Genomic DNA, 15,446 nt, shown 5'->3' with positions numbered 1-15,446 from the left:
GAATTGCTGGGGGAGGTTCATCCACGTGAGCCAGGGCTGCCGGGTTGGTCTCCGTCAAGTTTACGTTCAGTCAGTTTGTCGTGTGCAGGGTGAGTAGCAGTTAATTGTCAGCCGTACCAGACTATTGGATCTCCTGGTATTTACTGATGGAAAAGGAGCGGGATGGTTTATTTAGGTCTTGCTGATTGGACAGGGTAGTCAGATGTTTAGTCAAGCACTGAAGGGCACAGGACTGAGGAACGGGGGAAAGGACCAAGTGTTTTCAGGAGTGACCTGATCTCTAGGGGTCACTTTAATTCAGTGTGAAAATAAAGATCCCCATGTTGTCATTGGAGATGACTGCGTGGGAAGGTAATGAGTGTTTTCGTTAGTATTTTTGAATTTTAATGGAATAAAAATAAGTCTTAAATTTTCGTTATTATGCACTATAAGCGAGTTTGGTTCTTGGAAACTTTTGAGATTTGGCAGTACAGTTAAGAAGTGGGCTAAAATACTACATTATGTGATATTAAAATCACAGTGAAGTTTGCATTTTGGTACATTGTCTTAGCACAAAGAGAATGTGTAACAAAATTGTATTTAAATTGTGCAGCTTTTCCTCTGATTCATCTTCTCTTTATCTCATGACATTTCTGTTCATTAGGCTACATACAGTGGCACTACATGAGTCAAAATGCCATAAATATTCCCCAGCTGAAGCAGGAATTGGCAGAACACACCCTGGTTCTCAACTGTACACTTTAGGTACTTTACAACTTTTGACTTGCTCATAGTGTTTCTTCCTGAATGCGTTGCCTTCTACAGAAGTAAACAACTGTCATAACATCATCTTTTACACTTATTGATTATGAAAATTCGTCAGAATTAAGCCTATTTTAATTGTATGGGACAAATTGATTAATGTTATAGAGGTATAAATTTCCGAGGGCAAATATTAAAAGGTAAAGGATTGGAAACTGAAATTGATGCATAATCTTTATCTACAATACAGAGGTTATTATGTTCCATGATCAGATTGATGCTGACTGGGCCACAGACTTCATGATTTTACATTGGTTCACTGAAGTGCTTGTGCTGCATCAATGCAAATCAGTCACACACAGCTTTGGGCATCATGGCTGTAAGGACATTGTGCCCTTGAAATAGTTGCTTATTTTAAGAAACTGTGTACAGTACTAGTGAAATAATGTATTTAAACAGTACTAAAAATTACTTCTCAAATGCAGTTTACCTGCAATTTTATTAAAACATCCTACAGCAGAGATTGGTGTGGGAGGTGTTTATGTGGTTTCCACGAGTTTCTCATTATTTCACATCATAGGCTCCCTGTGATCATGTTTCTCTTAACTATAGGCTTCATTTTTACAGAAGGCTGAATTGTAAAATGTTTCCTTTCAGCTTTTTGTGCACATGCTAAAAAACACCAGATCTTTGACAAGCGCACTTGCCCCCTCCCAAATGGGGTATAATTTTAGAAAGATACAGTGAATAGTTCCAGCGCTGCACCTCTGCCACGCTTTTGGTGGTCAGCTGGATACTTAGTGCTGCCTACTGTGGTTCCTTTGGTGGAATAAAGCACAACTTGGAAATAGTGGTGGCATCTGTATGCAGGCTGCTTAATGCTGAGAAAAACTCTTTGCCCAGTTTGGGGAAGTTTCCCAAATTGTTGTTGCACCGGTACAGCTACATCAGCAAACCCATCCCAGCACGAAGAAGCGACGCCCCTTTGAGGAGCCAGTCAGTGCTAAAGGTGCCAGTGGAGTGTGATGTGAATAGGACGACACCAAAACAATGATCAGCAAAACTGACCATTGAAAGTGTGGCTTTGCTGGTGTAACTGCAGCTGCAAACAGTAACTGTGTTGGTCACGGCTCACACGTGTTGACACCTGGCTGACACCGCAAGTGTGTCTGTAGCATTTCCTTAGGCCTCAGAAGGGGCTGATGTCAGTAAGCTCTGTCAGTATAGGCACAAGGATAAAAATATAACTGGGGACCTGTGGCACTGTGGCAGTTAGAGAGGTACTGAATCTACTGTGCCTTCTCATCACTAACTTTTATGGCATTTTTGGATTTCAAAACCAGAGCTTCAGGTCAGTTTTCCACTGTTTACGTCCTGCGTTCATGTGTGTTGTGATGGTCTGAATTGTGGATCAATCGACCCAAATCTTTTGCCAAAAAAAGTGCTTTTTAAGTATCACTTGTTTTTGTTGTTGTCCTGGGTTGCAAATTAACTTTCTCAAAATGACTATCCTTGTGACTGATTCTTTAAGAATGTTATTGTAGCATTATAATATCGCATTGTAAGTAAATGTAAAAATATAGGTGCTATTGCCAGTGTTTGGACATTTCCCTCCATACCTACTTTCAAGAATCTGCTGATTCATTTGGACTATTTGAACTGTTGTATGTATATTTGAGGGTGTAGATACAGTATTTTATTTACAATGTGATAAGTTAATTTTAGTGGTTCTTTTATTATTTATTTACTTTCATTTTTGGGGTGGCTTATTGTCACCTTCAAAACACAGTTCTCTGCTTTATGAGGCTTTTCGAAAGATAATTTCAGACTTAGGTCCATTGTATCTGGCAAAACATATTGTTTCACTTCTGAAGTCAAGTAGTTCCCAAAAGTGAATACTATTATTGGAGTTCAATACGGGAATGTCTTGAGTTACTCGTGGACCTTTTGTACGGGACAGTAGTTGTTGCCTAAGAGGCTGTGGCTGCTGAGTGTCTGTGGTGTGTGAGGCAGGAAATAGGGAGCTGTGCCTGAAGAGTTGGCTTGGGGTGCAGTTCAGATTGGACAAACCCAACCCAACTGTGCAGGGGACTGGAACAGATGGTCCTTTACCTGGGTGGTTCCCGGCCCATCCTTTGTGTCCGGTGTAGTGAACGTATTTCTGCAAGAGGGAGTGTCACTGTGCCTTCTGGTGGCAGCTGGCAGGTTTCACTGGTTTTAGCATGAACTTGGACTTTTGGTGTCATAGCACAAAATTGGTTTAACCAATTGATTTGGTACAGTCAGGCCTAGTGTTCCTTTATTAATTTTATTAGCATTAAGGTAGCAATCCTTTAGTGGATCTGTGCAGGGGAATCCCTAAGGGATGTTCAAGAGGCTCTGTAATTCCATATCATTCGGTTACGTTGTGAAATGTGTTTAATGCCATCTTGTAAGTCTTTAACAGAAAAAATGGTTTAAAGAATATTAATAAGACAAATTTATGGTATCACTTTAGATATCTAAACCATGCTTTTATAAATTCCAAGACTGTTTAAAATAGAGGATTTTTAAATTATAGTATATTATGAGATGATTTTAAAAAAACCTTCCTTTTTCAGAATTTGTAATACAGATGAGTTAGCACTGTCTTGAAAGTGAAAGTGAAACCAACTTCATTGAGTTTGGGGTTTTTTATATTTTGGGGTTTTTCTTGTGAAACACATGGAAGCTTACTAATGAGCAAATAGTGATGACTCCATCTGTATTTTAAAATATGAACATTTTTAATAATCAGACATCTTCAATTTACAAAGATTGTTTATATTTTATTCTAGTAGCTACTGATGCGCTTTCTTAAACTAGTAGCATTACACTAAGCATTAGATTCCTGTGTATTTTTCCCCCTGCTCTCAGCTGAAGTGCAGAGGTAGAACTCCAGAAGTACCTTGTTTGCTCTTTGTTGTCTGTATTCTACACATGAAGTAGCTCCTTGTGGAATAAAAATGTTTTAAAAGCAGTAGGCTGTAAGATTGCCAGGGTGGGGAGAGATCTGCCAAGGTTGGGATTGCTTGTCATGGTAGATGTCTGTAGGATATAAACAATGATGGGGCAGAGTTAAAAACCAGTTTTGTTTCTCTCTTACTGACTGAGGAAAGTTGTTAAAAATTTCAGGAAAGAAGAATTAGTGTTTTGTAATAACTTATTTGAACCTACACCATGTCACAATGGAACTGAAATGATGCCAGTGATTTATAGTGCAGGAATTCTAGACTAGTTATAAATTCACTGATTATTTTTGAATGGTGGGAAAGAATTGCGCTGCTTTGCTCCCTAAAACCTTTGCCCCTTAAAGCACATGGCGTAGATCCTTATACAGGTACATAGCTCATTCTGAGTCAAAACTGTGTTTTGCCCAGAATGTTGAAATGTGAAAGCCTAAGTCTTAAAATACTTTCTGAATTTCAGATCTGTGGTGTGGAAGTATGAGGGGACTATCATGTTGTAAAATGACTGTCAGTAGGAAACTATATACTTAATGGATATTAGATTCTTGGGGATTTTTTTCCTCTCTGTAACATTTAAAATTTTCCTCATTTGCAAAGAAGCTACGAAAGATGCAGTTGTAGTTAGCTGAAAGCAGTGATTGTGCTGCTATTTTCAATTATGAGTTATTTTTTCATATCCGAAACCAAAGTTGCCGTTTTTATAAATACATTTTTTTTTTCCTGCCTGTTGCTGAGAAAGTGAAAAGTCATAGAATGGTTTGGGTTGGGAGGAACCTGAAAGATCACCTAGTTCCAACCCCTTTGTCATGGACAGGGACACTTCCCACTAGAAGTCGCTCAAGTACAACTACATGTTCAATACACACCTTAAAAACCATAATAGAGACAGACTGAGTGTAAATATAAAAACAACTTGTTTGCATATCAGTTGGCCTCTGGAGCATCCTGTTTCCAGTCCTGGTTCCACTGTGTGTGGTTTTTTAGGTACCATGATAGAAGTGGTTCCAGATCCTCCCAACATCCTACAGTAAAATTTTGGCCAAAATGCTGAGATGTTTTCTAGCAAGCACTGTGACGTTTATTCCGATGAGGTCGGGCTTTCCCTGGCCAAATGCCTCCTGCTGGGTGTAGTTCAAAATATCTTCTTCTGGAAGATGGTCTTCTCTATGTATAAACATATATCTGGTTATTTACATCATGATTTAGGAGAGTCACAAACTGTTTCAAAGCAGAATGTTTCAAGCAGCGGAGCATGTTTTAGTCAGGCGTGTTCAATGGAGTTTAAATTGAGGTCCAGTTGAAGACACTGTAAGTCTTTTAAAGTGCAAATTTCTTTTACTATTCAGAAAAAAACAATTGGAATTCATCTTGTCTAAAATAATTTTGGGAAATAGAAACGTTGTTGAGAAGGTGGGGAACATCTCCCAGTGTCCACATTGGTTCTCTACAAATTTATTGGACTTGTGTATTTATTAAATACTTGTGTTGAAAGTAATTTTATTCCATAAATTGCTTAAGTCACTTCATTTACTTTGGGAGTTGTTACTTTTTGTTATGTGGTTCAAACTAAATTCATGTTTCTCATTTTGTAGATGAAAACCATACAAATTTTTATAATTGTTCCCAAAAATTAAAAGATCAAGTGCTTATTTGTTTTTCCAAGTAAATTGCATAAAAAGTCATGCCTTGTACTTTGCATGATCTATTGTAATGTTAAATAGAAAGCATTCTCAACTAACTAACTCAAATAAGTCCTGATTGTTTAAAAATAAATATCAACCATTTATTAATAATATTTATTTTTTGCTTGAGTGTGTTATTGTTATTTTTTTTTTAAATGTAGTCAGTGGGTAGCCAGTACCTTAAAATAATTATTCAGTTTCATCTTTGTATTTGGCATATTTAGGTTTTAAATTTATTTGCTTGGAGCTGTTTATTTGCTTGATTTACATGGCTGTCCAGAAGTGTTCAATTTCAGATTTTAAAAGAGTCGACAAATGCTAGAATTGTTTGAAAAGATTTAATTATATATACATTTTGTTTTTCTGAACCTTTATTTTAAGCCAAGAGGGCTGAAAGTTTATCACTCTCAAGGCAAAGTGCTAACATGCAGGATGAAAAGAATAATTTGTATATTTGTGTACTTTATTCAGGCTTTGTCTGGGATATGTAAAAGCTAGGGGTTCTGTAGACACGTTTTTGCAAACAAAGAGTATATTTCAGCAAAACGAGGACAAGAAAACAGTTCAGTTTTTTTTCATTATGGATTTAATTGGTGTTTTTGTAGCACGGACATTGACATTGTTACGCTGTATGTGACTGTTCTCATCAGCTGCTCTGTTACAGCAGTGGTGCCACTCCGAACTTTGCTGTGATGAGTAGTAGGGTACATATGTACATGTCCTGATGTGCAGAGGAACACTTCAAATGTTACTTAACATTTGTTTGGTGGCAGTCACAAGTTTTCCTGTCTATATACCGTCCTCCATCTGCTTCCTTGTTTTCACCTCTTTCCCCCTTCTGTCTTAACCTTTGAGTCATTATCTGTAATGCCACATTGTGTTTTGCTGTCGCATGCTGTTTCTCTGCTTTCTTGTTTCTTTGTGTGATGCCTCACGCATTTGATGTAGAAAACTTCTCAGATTGGGCTTTTCATGGTCCTGCACCTTGCGTGGGAGTGCCTGAGGTTGGCTGTCTTTACCAATATCTTCTGTTGGAGAAAGCAGAAGGTGGGAAAGGGACTGCTAGGAAGGCACTAAATGTTGCATGAAAGTCACCAACAGTGTATTCCCTGCTCTGCACTGGGGAGGACAAGCTCCTGAAGGTTGAAGACATCATAAAAAGTGTCAGGACTGTGATTTAGTAAGTGGCTTTTCACTCCTTTTGATTGAAGGTTGAAGGAGTCAAGACAAGCTCATGCTTCATTCACCCTAAATTGTCTGTCTGCCTACCTTGATAGGTAGATACCTGATGTTAGACTCCATACCTGATGTTAGACTCCATACCTGTCATCTGCCTGTCTGGCAGGTGAAGAAGGAAGATGGCATGACTACCACAGGAGTGAGGCAAGGCAGGTGGGGAGTAGGAGTGAGCCGGGTGTGATCGTATGGACTTAATGTCAGACCATCTCCTTCCATGAGTAGCTCTGGCTGTTGACAGGCAGGAAGAGGTGCTGGAGCAGTCAGTGACGGGATGGGTGGGAGTTCTCAAACGTGCACCACTCACCCTTAATGCTGTTGTCATTAGGATGCGGCACTCTCACCGCTGCGACCCAGGTTCGATTCCCGGTCCCCCGGGCAGATGGAGCTCGTTAGCCCTGTGAGGCCATCCATCTATGAGAAGGTCACTCTAAACAAACCTACGTCCTGAGGACCTCACTGCCATTGTCCAAGCTTGCTTGGCCCCGGCAGATGAACCTTAGGATTAAAGGGTGGGCTCAGTTCAGCGCATGCTGTGTCTCACCTAAAAAATCCATTGCGCAGGCTTGAAAGGTAAAAGACCTTTCCCAAAAATCTTCGTTCGCGAAGACTGGCCATACATTCACAAACAACAGAGAGCAACAGCTGCTGAGTTTGACTCTTTTCCATGGTGCTGGTTGTTAAGGAGGAATTGAGGGAGGATTTCAGAGAAGACTGTGCATCGAGCTGTCAAAAGAAATAATTTTGTTAGAATGGCCCTTGTAGGTGAAGAAGATTGTTTCATAGTTCTTCTCCTGTCTTTCCCACAGCAGGTTTTTTTCTGTTGCACATGTACTGTTACTTTTTAATTTCTGAAGAGACTGTATTCCAGTTTGGTTTAATAACTCCAAAGGAGATATATTTCTCTTGGATTTCATTTAAATATAATCTTTAACCATAGTCATGATCTGTGCGTATTGTGTGAACAAGAACAACAGTATTATTTGACCCTTTGTGCTGGTTTAAAAGTTAACCAGCAAGGGAAAATGAACTCAATTCAAAAGAGAGATTTATAAGTCAGAATAACAATTTATTAAAATAATGCAATAAGTACAATTATACAGACAGACAATTGGTTTTAACCAAGGGAGAGGGGATAAACCTGCTGGTGGGAGAGCTGCTGCAGTCTGGTCAGAAGTGGTGATTGCAGTCCAGTTGAGGGTGGTGGTCTCAGCCTGGTTGGGAGCAGCGGTGGTCTGCTGTCTTCCTCTGGGTCCCACGAGAGGGTCTCAAGGCTCTGAAACTCCCAGTTATATACTCTCCAGTTCAGGCGGGAGTGCTCAGTCCCTCCCTCAGAGTAGGGAATTCCATAAAAGGGCATGTGGATGCTCAGTCCCTCTTCCATATAAGGGTATCAGAGCGGGGGATTCCATATAAGGATATCAGAGCAGGGAATTCCATAAAAGGGTACAGGAACATCTTCCCACCTTGCAGGCCTCTACTGACAGCAGTTTTTTGGGAAATGGCATGGAGGGTATAGAATACACAGTTTTGGGTTACACCCATCCAGGGATGAATTGGTCCCAGCCGTTCTAACCAGGACACCCTTAATAGTTGTTAAAGGTGGGATTTACTTACTTGAATATTTTATTGTCTTAGGACAGTTCCTCTATTGTATTTAATTTATGCTTTAACAAGTTGGTGTTTTTCTTTACAGGTACTCAAAGCAAATATGTGACTGACTGAAAACTTGAACTTTTGTTAGTTTCTTAAGAGTGGTTTGGTTTAAAGAGTGCTTTCTTCAGAGACCCAGTTCCTGATCAGTGCAAAGCTGGTGATGCACTAAGTGCATCATACTAAGTGCATATCCTACCCTGTTATATCTCCCTTGTTCTTCAAGTGCTTTAAAATTGCTTGTTTCTGATAAGCCCTTTGGCCACTTATTTTCCTTTGTCTAACAATCACTTGCATTTACTGGGTTTGTTTGGGGTGTTTTGTACCACTCTCTTCTCCACTTACGTGCAGAAATTTGTCTTCCTTTTTCTATGTGGTGGTCTGCCTTTTCTTTCAGTTCTCTCTTTACATGGTGCTTCTGCAGAACGATCAGTTCTAAATAGGGGCACTTTACTGACAACTTTATTGCCTTGGATATCAGCTGTTGAAAAAGTTCTGAAGCTATTTCTTAGTTTAGTACGTTATTTTGTCTTTTTTCGTGTGTGTATGAGGTCAGACCCTCTTGCCTCATGTTACCAAGTAGACCTGGTGCCTTTCCTACTGCTTGAGTGGAGAAACATCATCTCATGTATGGATTTTGTTATGGTTTGTTTATACTGGGTTTAACACATGGAAAAAACCCTGTCTTTAGAGGGCAGTAGCTGCAGTTAGTGGTGTCTTTGGCCAGAAATACCATCTTTAGAGGAAAATATGGTTAACCTTCTTGTGGGATATTTTCCTTAGGCTTGCTCCAGTAAATGATCTGAGATACAAAACCAACTTCAAATTCCTGTTTTTACATGTGGTTTTCACTCTCTCAGTGGTCTGTGTTACGAATATTTTCTATCCTGAAGAAACTAAGAGAATCATGACTTTGCTTCCTCTGTATCAGCTAAAAAGAAATGCAGAAGAGTTTTGTCATCAGTTTTTGTAACTGCTGGAAGACATTGAAAGTATTCCAGCACAGTTGTTTCAGATGTGGTTCAGTATTTTATAAACATTTGTTTGCCAACTTCAAATTGATTTTTATGCATTCAAATATAACACATTTTCAGCTTGAGTGTGTTTTATTTCTCAACTTCTCTAGGCTAATACGGGCATAGGGAGAAAAAGGAAGTAATTATATGTGTCACAGTGGCAAAAAAAGAAAATAGTTTCCTTAAATCTGTTGTGTATTTTAGTCTGGATTTGGTAAGGTGCCATAGTACTTTCAGCTCTTGTCTGCAGTGGGAGCTGAATGCTCTTCATCAAAATTGAATTATTTTTTATATTTTCTTGGAAATTACACAGAACCATCCAGTAAGAGATTCTTGCAGATAAAGCTTTGTTGATATGTTGTAATCCATGTGTACTGATTTATGATTGTGGTTTAAAAGCTAATGCACAGGTTTTTCTGTTGTAATGGTATTGTTCTTTGAGGCCTCACGAATACTTAAGTATTCTTTTCTTTTTCACTGTTGGAGAGATCGCTGCCCTGAAAGTTTCAGTTTCTCTCCTTAATTTAGGTGAAGAGTTCACAATTTTGAAAGAAAAAAATCCTGCCACTTATGTGTCTCTCTTGACACCTTTCCTGGACAAATTTCGAGGAAAAGGATAAGTAAATATAAGAGCTTCGTGCTTTTGTGCAAGTTAGACAAAAGTATAGGGCCTTGGGACAGGATGTGATTGCTTAGAACATGCCACAACTTGCTGTAGGCACCTGGGTGCGCTCCAGGCAAGGAAAACACTCGGACATTTGGTACTGGCTGGTGGGATTGGGACCTTACTTTGTCATCTCTAAATAGGTGATGTCTGCTGAGGTTCTTGGGATGCTGAGAACACAAACCTGGACAGAGATCAGTACAGTTTGCTGCTGTTTGCCTGTCCCTTTTCATAAGGGTAGAGCTTCCCTCCATCACTGTTCTTTTGAGAGGGCTGCATTTCCTGTTTGTAAGCAAGAAAAATGATTAACACCTACTTTTCTCCATTGTTTTATGTATTATGAATAATCCCTGAAGTGAAGTCTACATTAAATGTCACAAAGGCAGCTGAATGGTGTTTGAATGAAAATGCAAAAGTGTCTTTGTTTGTGTCTTACAGGAAGAAAAGGCTTCTCTCCTGCATCGGACTCAGGAAGAAAGGAGAAAACGAGAGGTAAAGTAGCCTGTAAGCGTTTGCATGCCCACTGGATTTTAATTTGATGTAAAATTTGCAGTGCAAAGTACTTCTGCTGCCATTTATACTTAGTTCAGGAATGTTTTGTTTCAGTTTGCAAGTTCTGTGTAGTCTTCTAGCATGCTCCAATTGGCAAAACCCTTAAAGGTGTGTTTGACGCTTGCTAGATTAAGCACAAGTTCTGCAATGGCTCCTCAGTTTCTGAGCACAATTAACTGCTTTTTTTTTCTTCCCAACATGGGTGTATAATTATGGACCAAGTTTAAGTATGAAACTACTAGGATTTCACCAGCTAGTTCAGAATTCTGTGTTGTGCATCAAATTTATGATCAACGAGTCCTTATCAACGTATGTAAAAAGTCTTTGTGGTTCACAGACTTTTTTCCATACATTCAGTTGCTTAATTCTGTCTTCTGCAAAGCCAGTGCAGAGGCAATTTACTCACATCTGTATTTGTACACGTGTGCACACAGCGATTTTCTGTGGCACATTCTCACGAAATGAATGGCTCCTCTGAGAATAAAATCAGTTATGGATTTTTAAAAACTACCTGTAGCAGAATCTTAGCAGTGACCTCAGATTTAAAACCTTTGCAATTACAGGTCGCTAATTGACAATTATGTATTCTGAGATAAATCCCATACCTAGAGAAAAGGAGAACATATCTGTGTTTTAGTTGAACCTTACATTATGGTTATGAAGAGACACTGCCTCGCTGTAATTGAAACTCTCTCCTGATTGCACTTTTACTGTAGATACTTTGGAGAGAAATACAGCCTTTGGCCTATCAAAATTTTGATTTTGGTCAATGCTTTAGATTTAATTACAGTCTCTGAGTATATGCTTATGCAGAGAAGTTGCTTTAGGAGCCAGGGTTTCCAAGAAAAATGAAATAGACCTTAAATAGCAATTTTGTCTGGTGTTTCTCGGTCACTTCAGGTTATGTTCTTAAGTTGGATGTGTCTTTATGCGACAATAAATTAGAAATCAAGGTTTTGTGAGTTGAAGGTTTGTGTGCACTTTCGTAAGTGTATTTTAATGAAATTTAGGAAAACATTTCTGTGTTTTGTTTTGCTTGGTGGCCCTCAGAATTAGAGGCTTATTGTAGTTCAAGGATTGATTGGGTTAAAATTTCTCATTTTAAAGGAGGCTTCTCAGTTCTTGTACTTTTCCTTCCTCAACCACTGCTTTGTAGCTTTGGGTTCATGAGCAACTATTTACTTCCCTCTTTTGTCCCCTAAGAATCTATATGGACGTTGTTAGAAACATAATTACAGAAGCCACTTCCCGCAGATATTTACTGTGATGGGATATGCTGAGGGTGCTGTCAGGGAACCCTCCGAGTGCTCTTCCCATAGCTCCTCAAGCAAGCTGGCTTTCAGTTCCTCAGAAAGTGAGACATTGTAAAGGAATGATTTTACCTACTCTTTCCAGCTACTGAGGAAGACACATCATAAAAAGTACTCACTTGATATGTCTGGTTTGAAGAAGAGAGTAGCAATTTTCATTAATTTCCATATTGTGCTCCTGAGCTTAAAGCTTTAAGCTTCATTTTCCTTTTGACAGAGATACTGTCTCCAAGTAACTGATTTTTTGTGTTTGTTTTCCCCGCATCTTAACTGTGCCAGCATCATAATAATTTTATATTGTTGGAATGAAAACAAATAAGTGGGTCTTCAGTGTTAGCTGATCTATGCAGAAAGAGGAAAGCTGTCATAGAATTTGATGAATTCTTCAACATTCTTCAACATAGTATTAAAACTTTGTCTTATAAAATCACATTAATAATAATGTGATACAAAATAATAAGATGTTTATTTTGATTTTTATAGTATTACATACTGAGTATTAAAAATTCTTTTGCAATCTGAGTGGTAAATTTGCCCTTAAAAAGTTAAAAAGCATTCCCACTGATCTATGTGTATTGGATACAAACGTTAAAATACTTAATTTAACTAATGATTGCTGCTTAATTTTCATTAAACAAAATACTTTTGAATACAAATATTTTTGGTAAAATGGTAGAAATTAGAGTCAGTCCCACAATGTTGATTTCAGTTTTCTTGCTTTGTTTTACAGGAAGAAAGGCGGAGGCTGAAAAATGCAATAATCATCCAGTCATTTGTAAGAGGGTACAGAGACAGAAAACATCAAGTCAGTACTTATGTATTTATTTAGAAAGATGTTAAACAGTTTTGCTGAAAATGAGACTTTCTAGTAATAAATAATTTGATTGAAAAATCTTTTTGAGTGTAAATAATTTGATTGAAAAATCTTTTTGAGTATATATTCCACTAAGTGGAAATTCTTTATTCCCCTCTTGACATTTTCATGTGAAACTCAATATTTTAGTAGACAGATGTATGTTCTGCAAAGCGTGGATGTGGCTGGACCTCAGTGGGATCATGCAATGTTTTTTTAGCTGATTAAAACAGATGAAAACCATTAGATATTGAGCTTTCACACACCAGTGGAGCTTTTAATTTTTTTTCCCAGTACGGCTAAGGTGGTAGAGTAAAAAAGTTGTTCTTTCTAAGCTGCCATTGGGTAGATTCTTCTAAGAGAGAACTTTATCTGTTTAAATTCTCTAATTTAAGTAGATTAAAATGTTTGATGCGATGCTCTTGATAAGGAACAAATTTGTTGCATGTGTACCTTCTGAATTACAGAATGGAACTGTGATACCATGTGTTGTCTCTGTTTTACTACTTTGCAACCTCTTTGGATGGGAAGCTGAAACGAAGGTTTAAAAATTTTGCATCTCTCTTTTAAATCATAGCCATTATTGATGTATTGATGCATGTTTTATTTTTAAGTACTCCATCCAAAGAAGTGAATTTGATCGCTGTGCTAATTTGGCCCAATCTGGAGGAACCTTTTCCACTGCTAATGGAGCTAATTTGACTCTTCTGGTCCGTCAGTTACTCTTTTTCTATCGACAGAATGAAGATTCGAAGCGTTTGGTGAGTACTGTTACAGACCTTGATCCATAGTACTTGTGTGTCTTGCACTGTTAAAGTAGTCTTTTACTTAAAAGATTTTGAAGGGATGCAAAAAAGCCTTTGTCCACTTAAATTAATTTAAGAGTTCTTTTTTTAAGAGTTCAGGCTTTTGCTGGTCTGCACTCTGCTGTTTTTCATTTAAGCACAATAACTTAAAATCAGATTTTAGAAGTGCGTGCACATACATGTGCACAAAATATGTGAAATGAAGCCTGAAGAATCCTATGCATATTATTCACATTAGTTTTTTAAAAATAATATACTTCTATTAAAATTTTAATTTTTAAACCATATTTTCCACTTAGCCCCCTGGTCATTCCTAAGGTGTTTGGGTGATTTTTTTTTTTTCACTGTTGAATAATGCTGGCATATCAATTGCAGAGTCACTGCCAACTTCCCAAGTGTATGAGTTAATATGATTCATAGTGGCTATTGATAATGGACATTAAAGAAATATGGCTATTTATTAAAAAAAATTAACAGATAACTTCATTCTAAGAGTAAAGTTATTTGTAAGTGTAATTCAGTCTTAACTTCGACAGTTTAGTATTAGCAGTCATATAGATTATGTTGTGTAACAGTGGGGTTTTTTTCTCCTCTGAACATGATTCAGTCTGAGTTTGTGTTTTATAAGTCCTCCAAAGGTATCTACAACAGCACTGAAATATTACTGTCTGAGTTGCAGTAGGCAAAACAGTAAACTTGTGTGTATCTTGTTGCAGGTATGGATGTGTCAGAATTTAATTAAACAGAGTTCTCAGTTTGTTAAGCAGTTGGATGGTCCAGACAGACTTACTTGCTTATTCCAAATAAAAAGACTGTTGGGGCTGTGTTGCAGGTAAATTCTTTTTTTTTCTATGTTCTACTATGTAAAAAGTGTTCAGAAATTATGCTGGGCACTTCTTTGTTTCTTTTTGCAGCAGGTGAAGTATTAAATGTAACTTTATTTTATGGAGAGGACTGTTTACTATGTGTGTGGGCTGTGGTATTGGATGCTTGTCCCTATGTTGAACAGTGGAATGTTCTTAAGCTCTGTTGGCTTTCAAGTTCAGCACGTGCTTAAGGGGTGCTCTCCTAGGATAGGCTTAAGTAAAGGATCCTTAAGGATGCTCTTAATTGTTTTCATTAGCAATATTTGTGGAAACCAGGTTTTCTTGGGAACTGATAGTGTTTTGAAGTTATTATCTGAGTTACGCTTGTGTTTTGAGGATATGCTTTCGATACACGTTGTTCCAATACTAATATTATCTAAGATGCCTTTCCTCACCCTTTTTTTGGAATTTAGGGCATATTAAGAAGTTACAAAGGCATATTAATCAGTTACATTACTGGCTTCAGCTTTGCATTTATTATTTACAGTGTGAGGATCACAGGAAGGTAAATCTATTAAGGTGACTTGAATATCTGGCACCAAACCCTAGGTTTAGAAAACAATGTATTTGTTCTTATCAATAATAGGAACTAGTTATATTATCCAGAGCTTTAAAATAATTTTTTATTTTAGAAAATTGTTTCATTTAAGGCACTGAACCTTGTGTTCTTATGCGTGTGTATACTGTATGATAAACAGTGACACCAGAGACTAAAGAAGACTTGAGTGGTGGGCTTCAAAGTCCATGTGCAGTGGGACACAGCTGTGGTTTCACTGCATTGAACTGTACATTTTCACTACAGTTGAAATTGTGCTTTTGTAAATGCAGCTATTAATGTGGATGGGGAAGAAAACACATTGTTAGGATGACTCTGCCTATACACATCTCACACTAAATATGCTTTGAATTCTAGACAGGCTCTTAATCTTCCTCATTTCTGTGGTCAGTGATAGTTGTTACGTAAGCAACAGTTGTTAAAAGGATGGGATTTTTAGTATTTCAGTCTGTAATCAAGGATGTCATATTGTGTTAGTCATGCATATGATGTTCCCTAGCATTTGTTCCCAGCCCATATTGCTC

General features: G+C 37.9%; 1 protein-coding gene across 1 annotated transcript in view; it reads left to right on the top strand.

The window, feature by feature from the left end:
- UBE3C (ubiquitin protein ligase E3C) overlaps window positions 1-15,446 on the top strand; it is a 74,394-nt gene that overhangs the window by 612 nt on the left and 58,336 nt on the right. The window contains exons 2-5 of the mRNA XM_027686852.1: window positions 10,418-10,471; window positions 12,572-12,646; window positions 13,309-13,455; window positions 14,217-14,332. Coding sequence (XP_027542653.1) covers window positions 10,418-10,471; window positions 12,572-12,646; window positions 13,309-13,455; window positions 14,217-14,332 — 392 coding nt within the window. The remainder of the gene's footprint in view (window positions 1-10,417; window positions 10,472-12,571; window positions 12,647-13,308; window positions 13,456-14,216; window positions 14,333-15,446) is intronic.

Source organism: Neopelma chrysocephalum, unplaced genomic scaffold (genome assembly GCF_003984885.1).
Source record: "Neopelma chrysocephalum unplaced genomic scaffold, ASM398488v2 Primary Assembly neopelma1_72, whole genome shotgun sequence".
In the NCBI taxonomy this organism is placed as follows: domain Eukaryota; kingdom Metazoa; phylum Chordata; class Aves; order Passeriformes; family Pipridae; genus Neopelma; species Neopelma chrysocephalum.
Note: the sequence above shows the minus strand (reverse complement) of the source record. Positions and strands in the feature narration are given on the sequence as shown.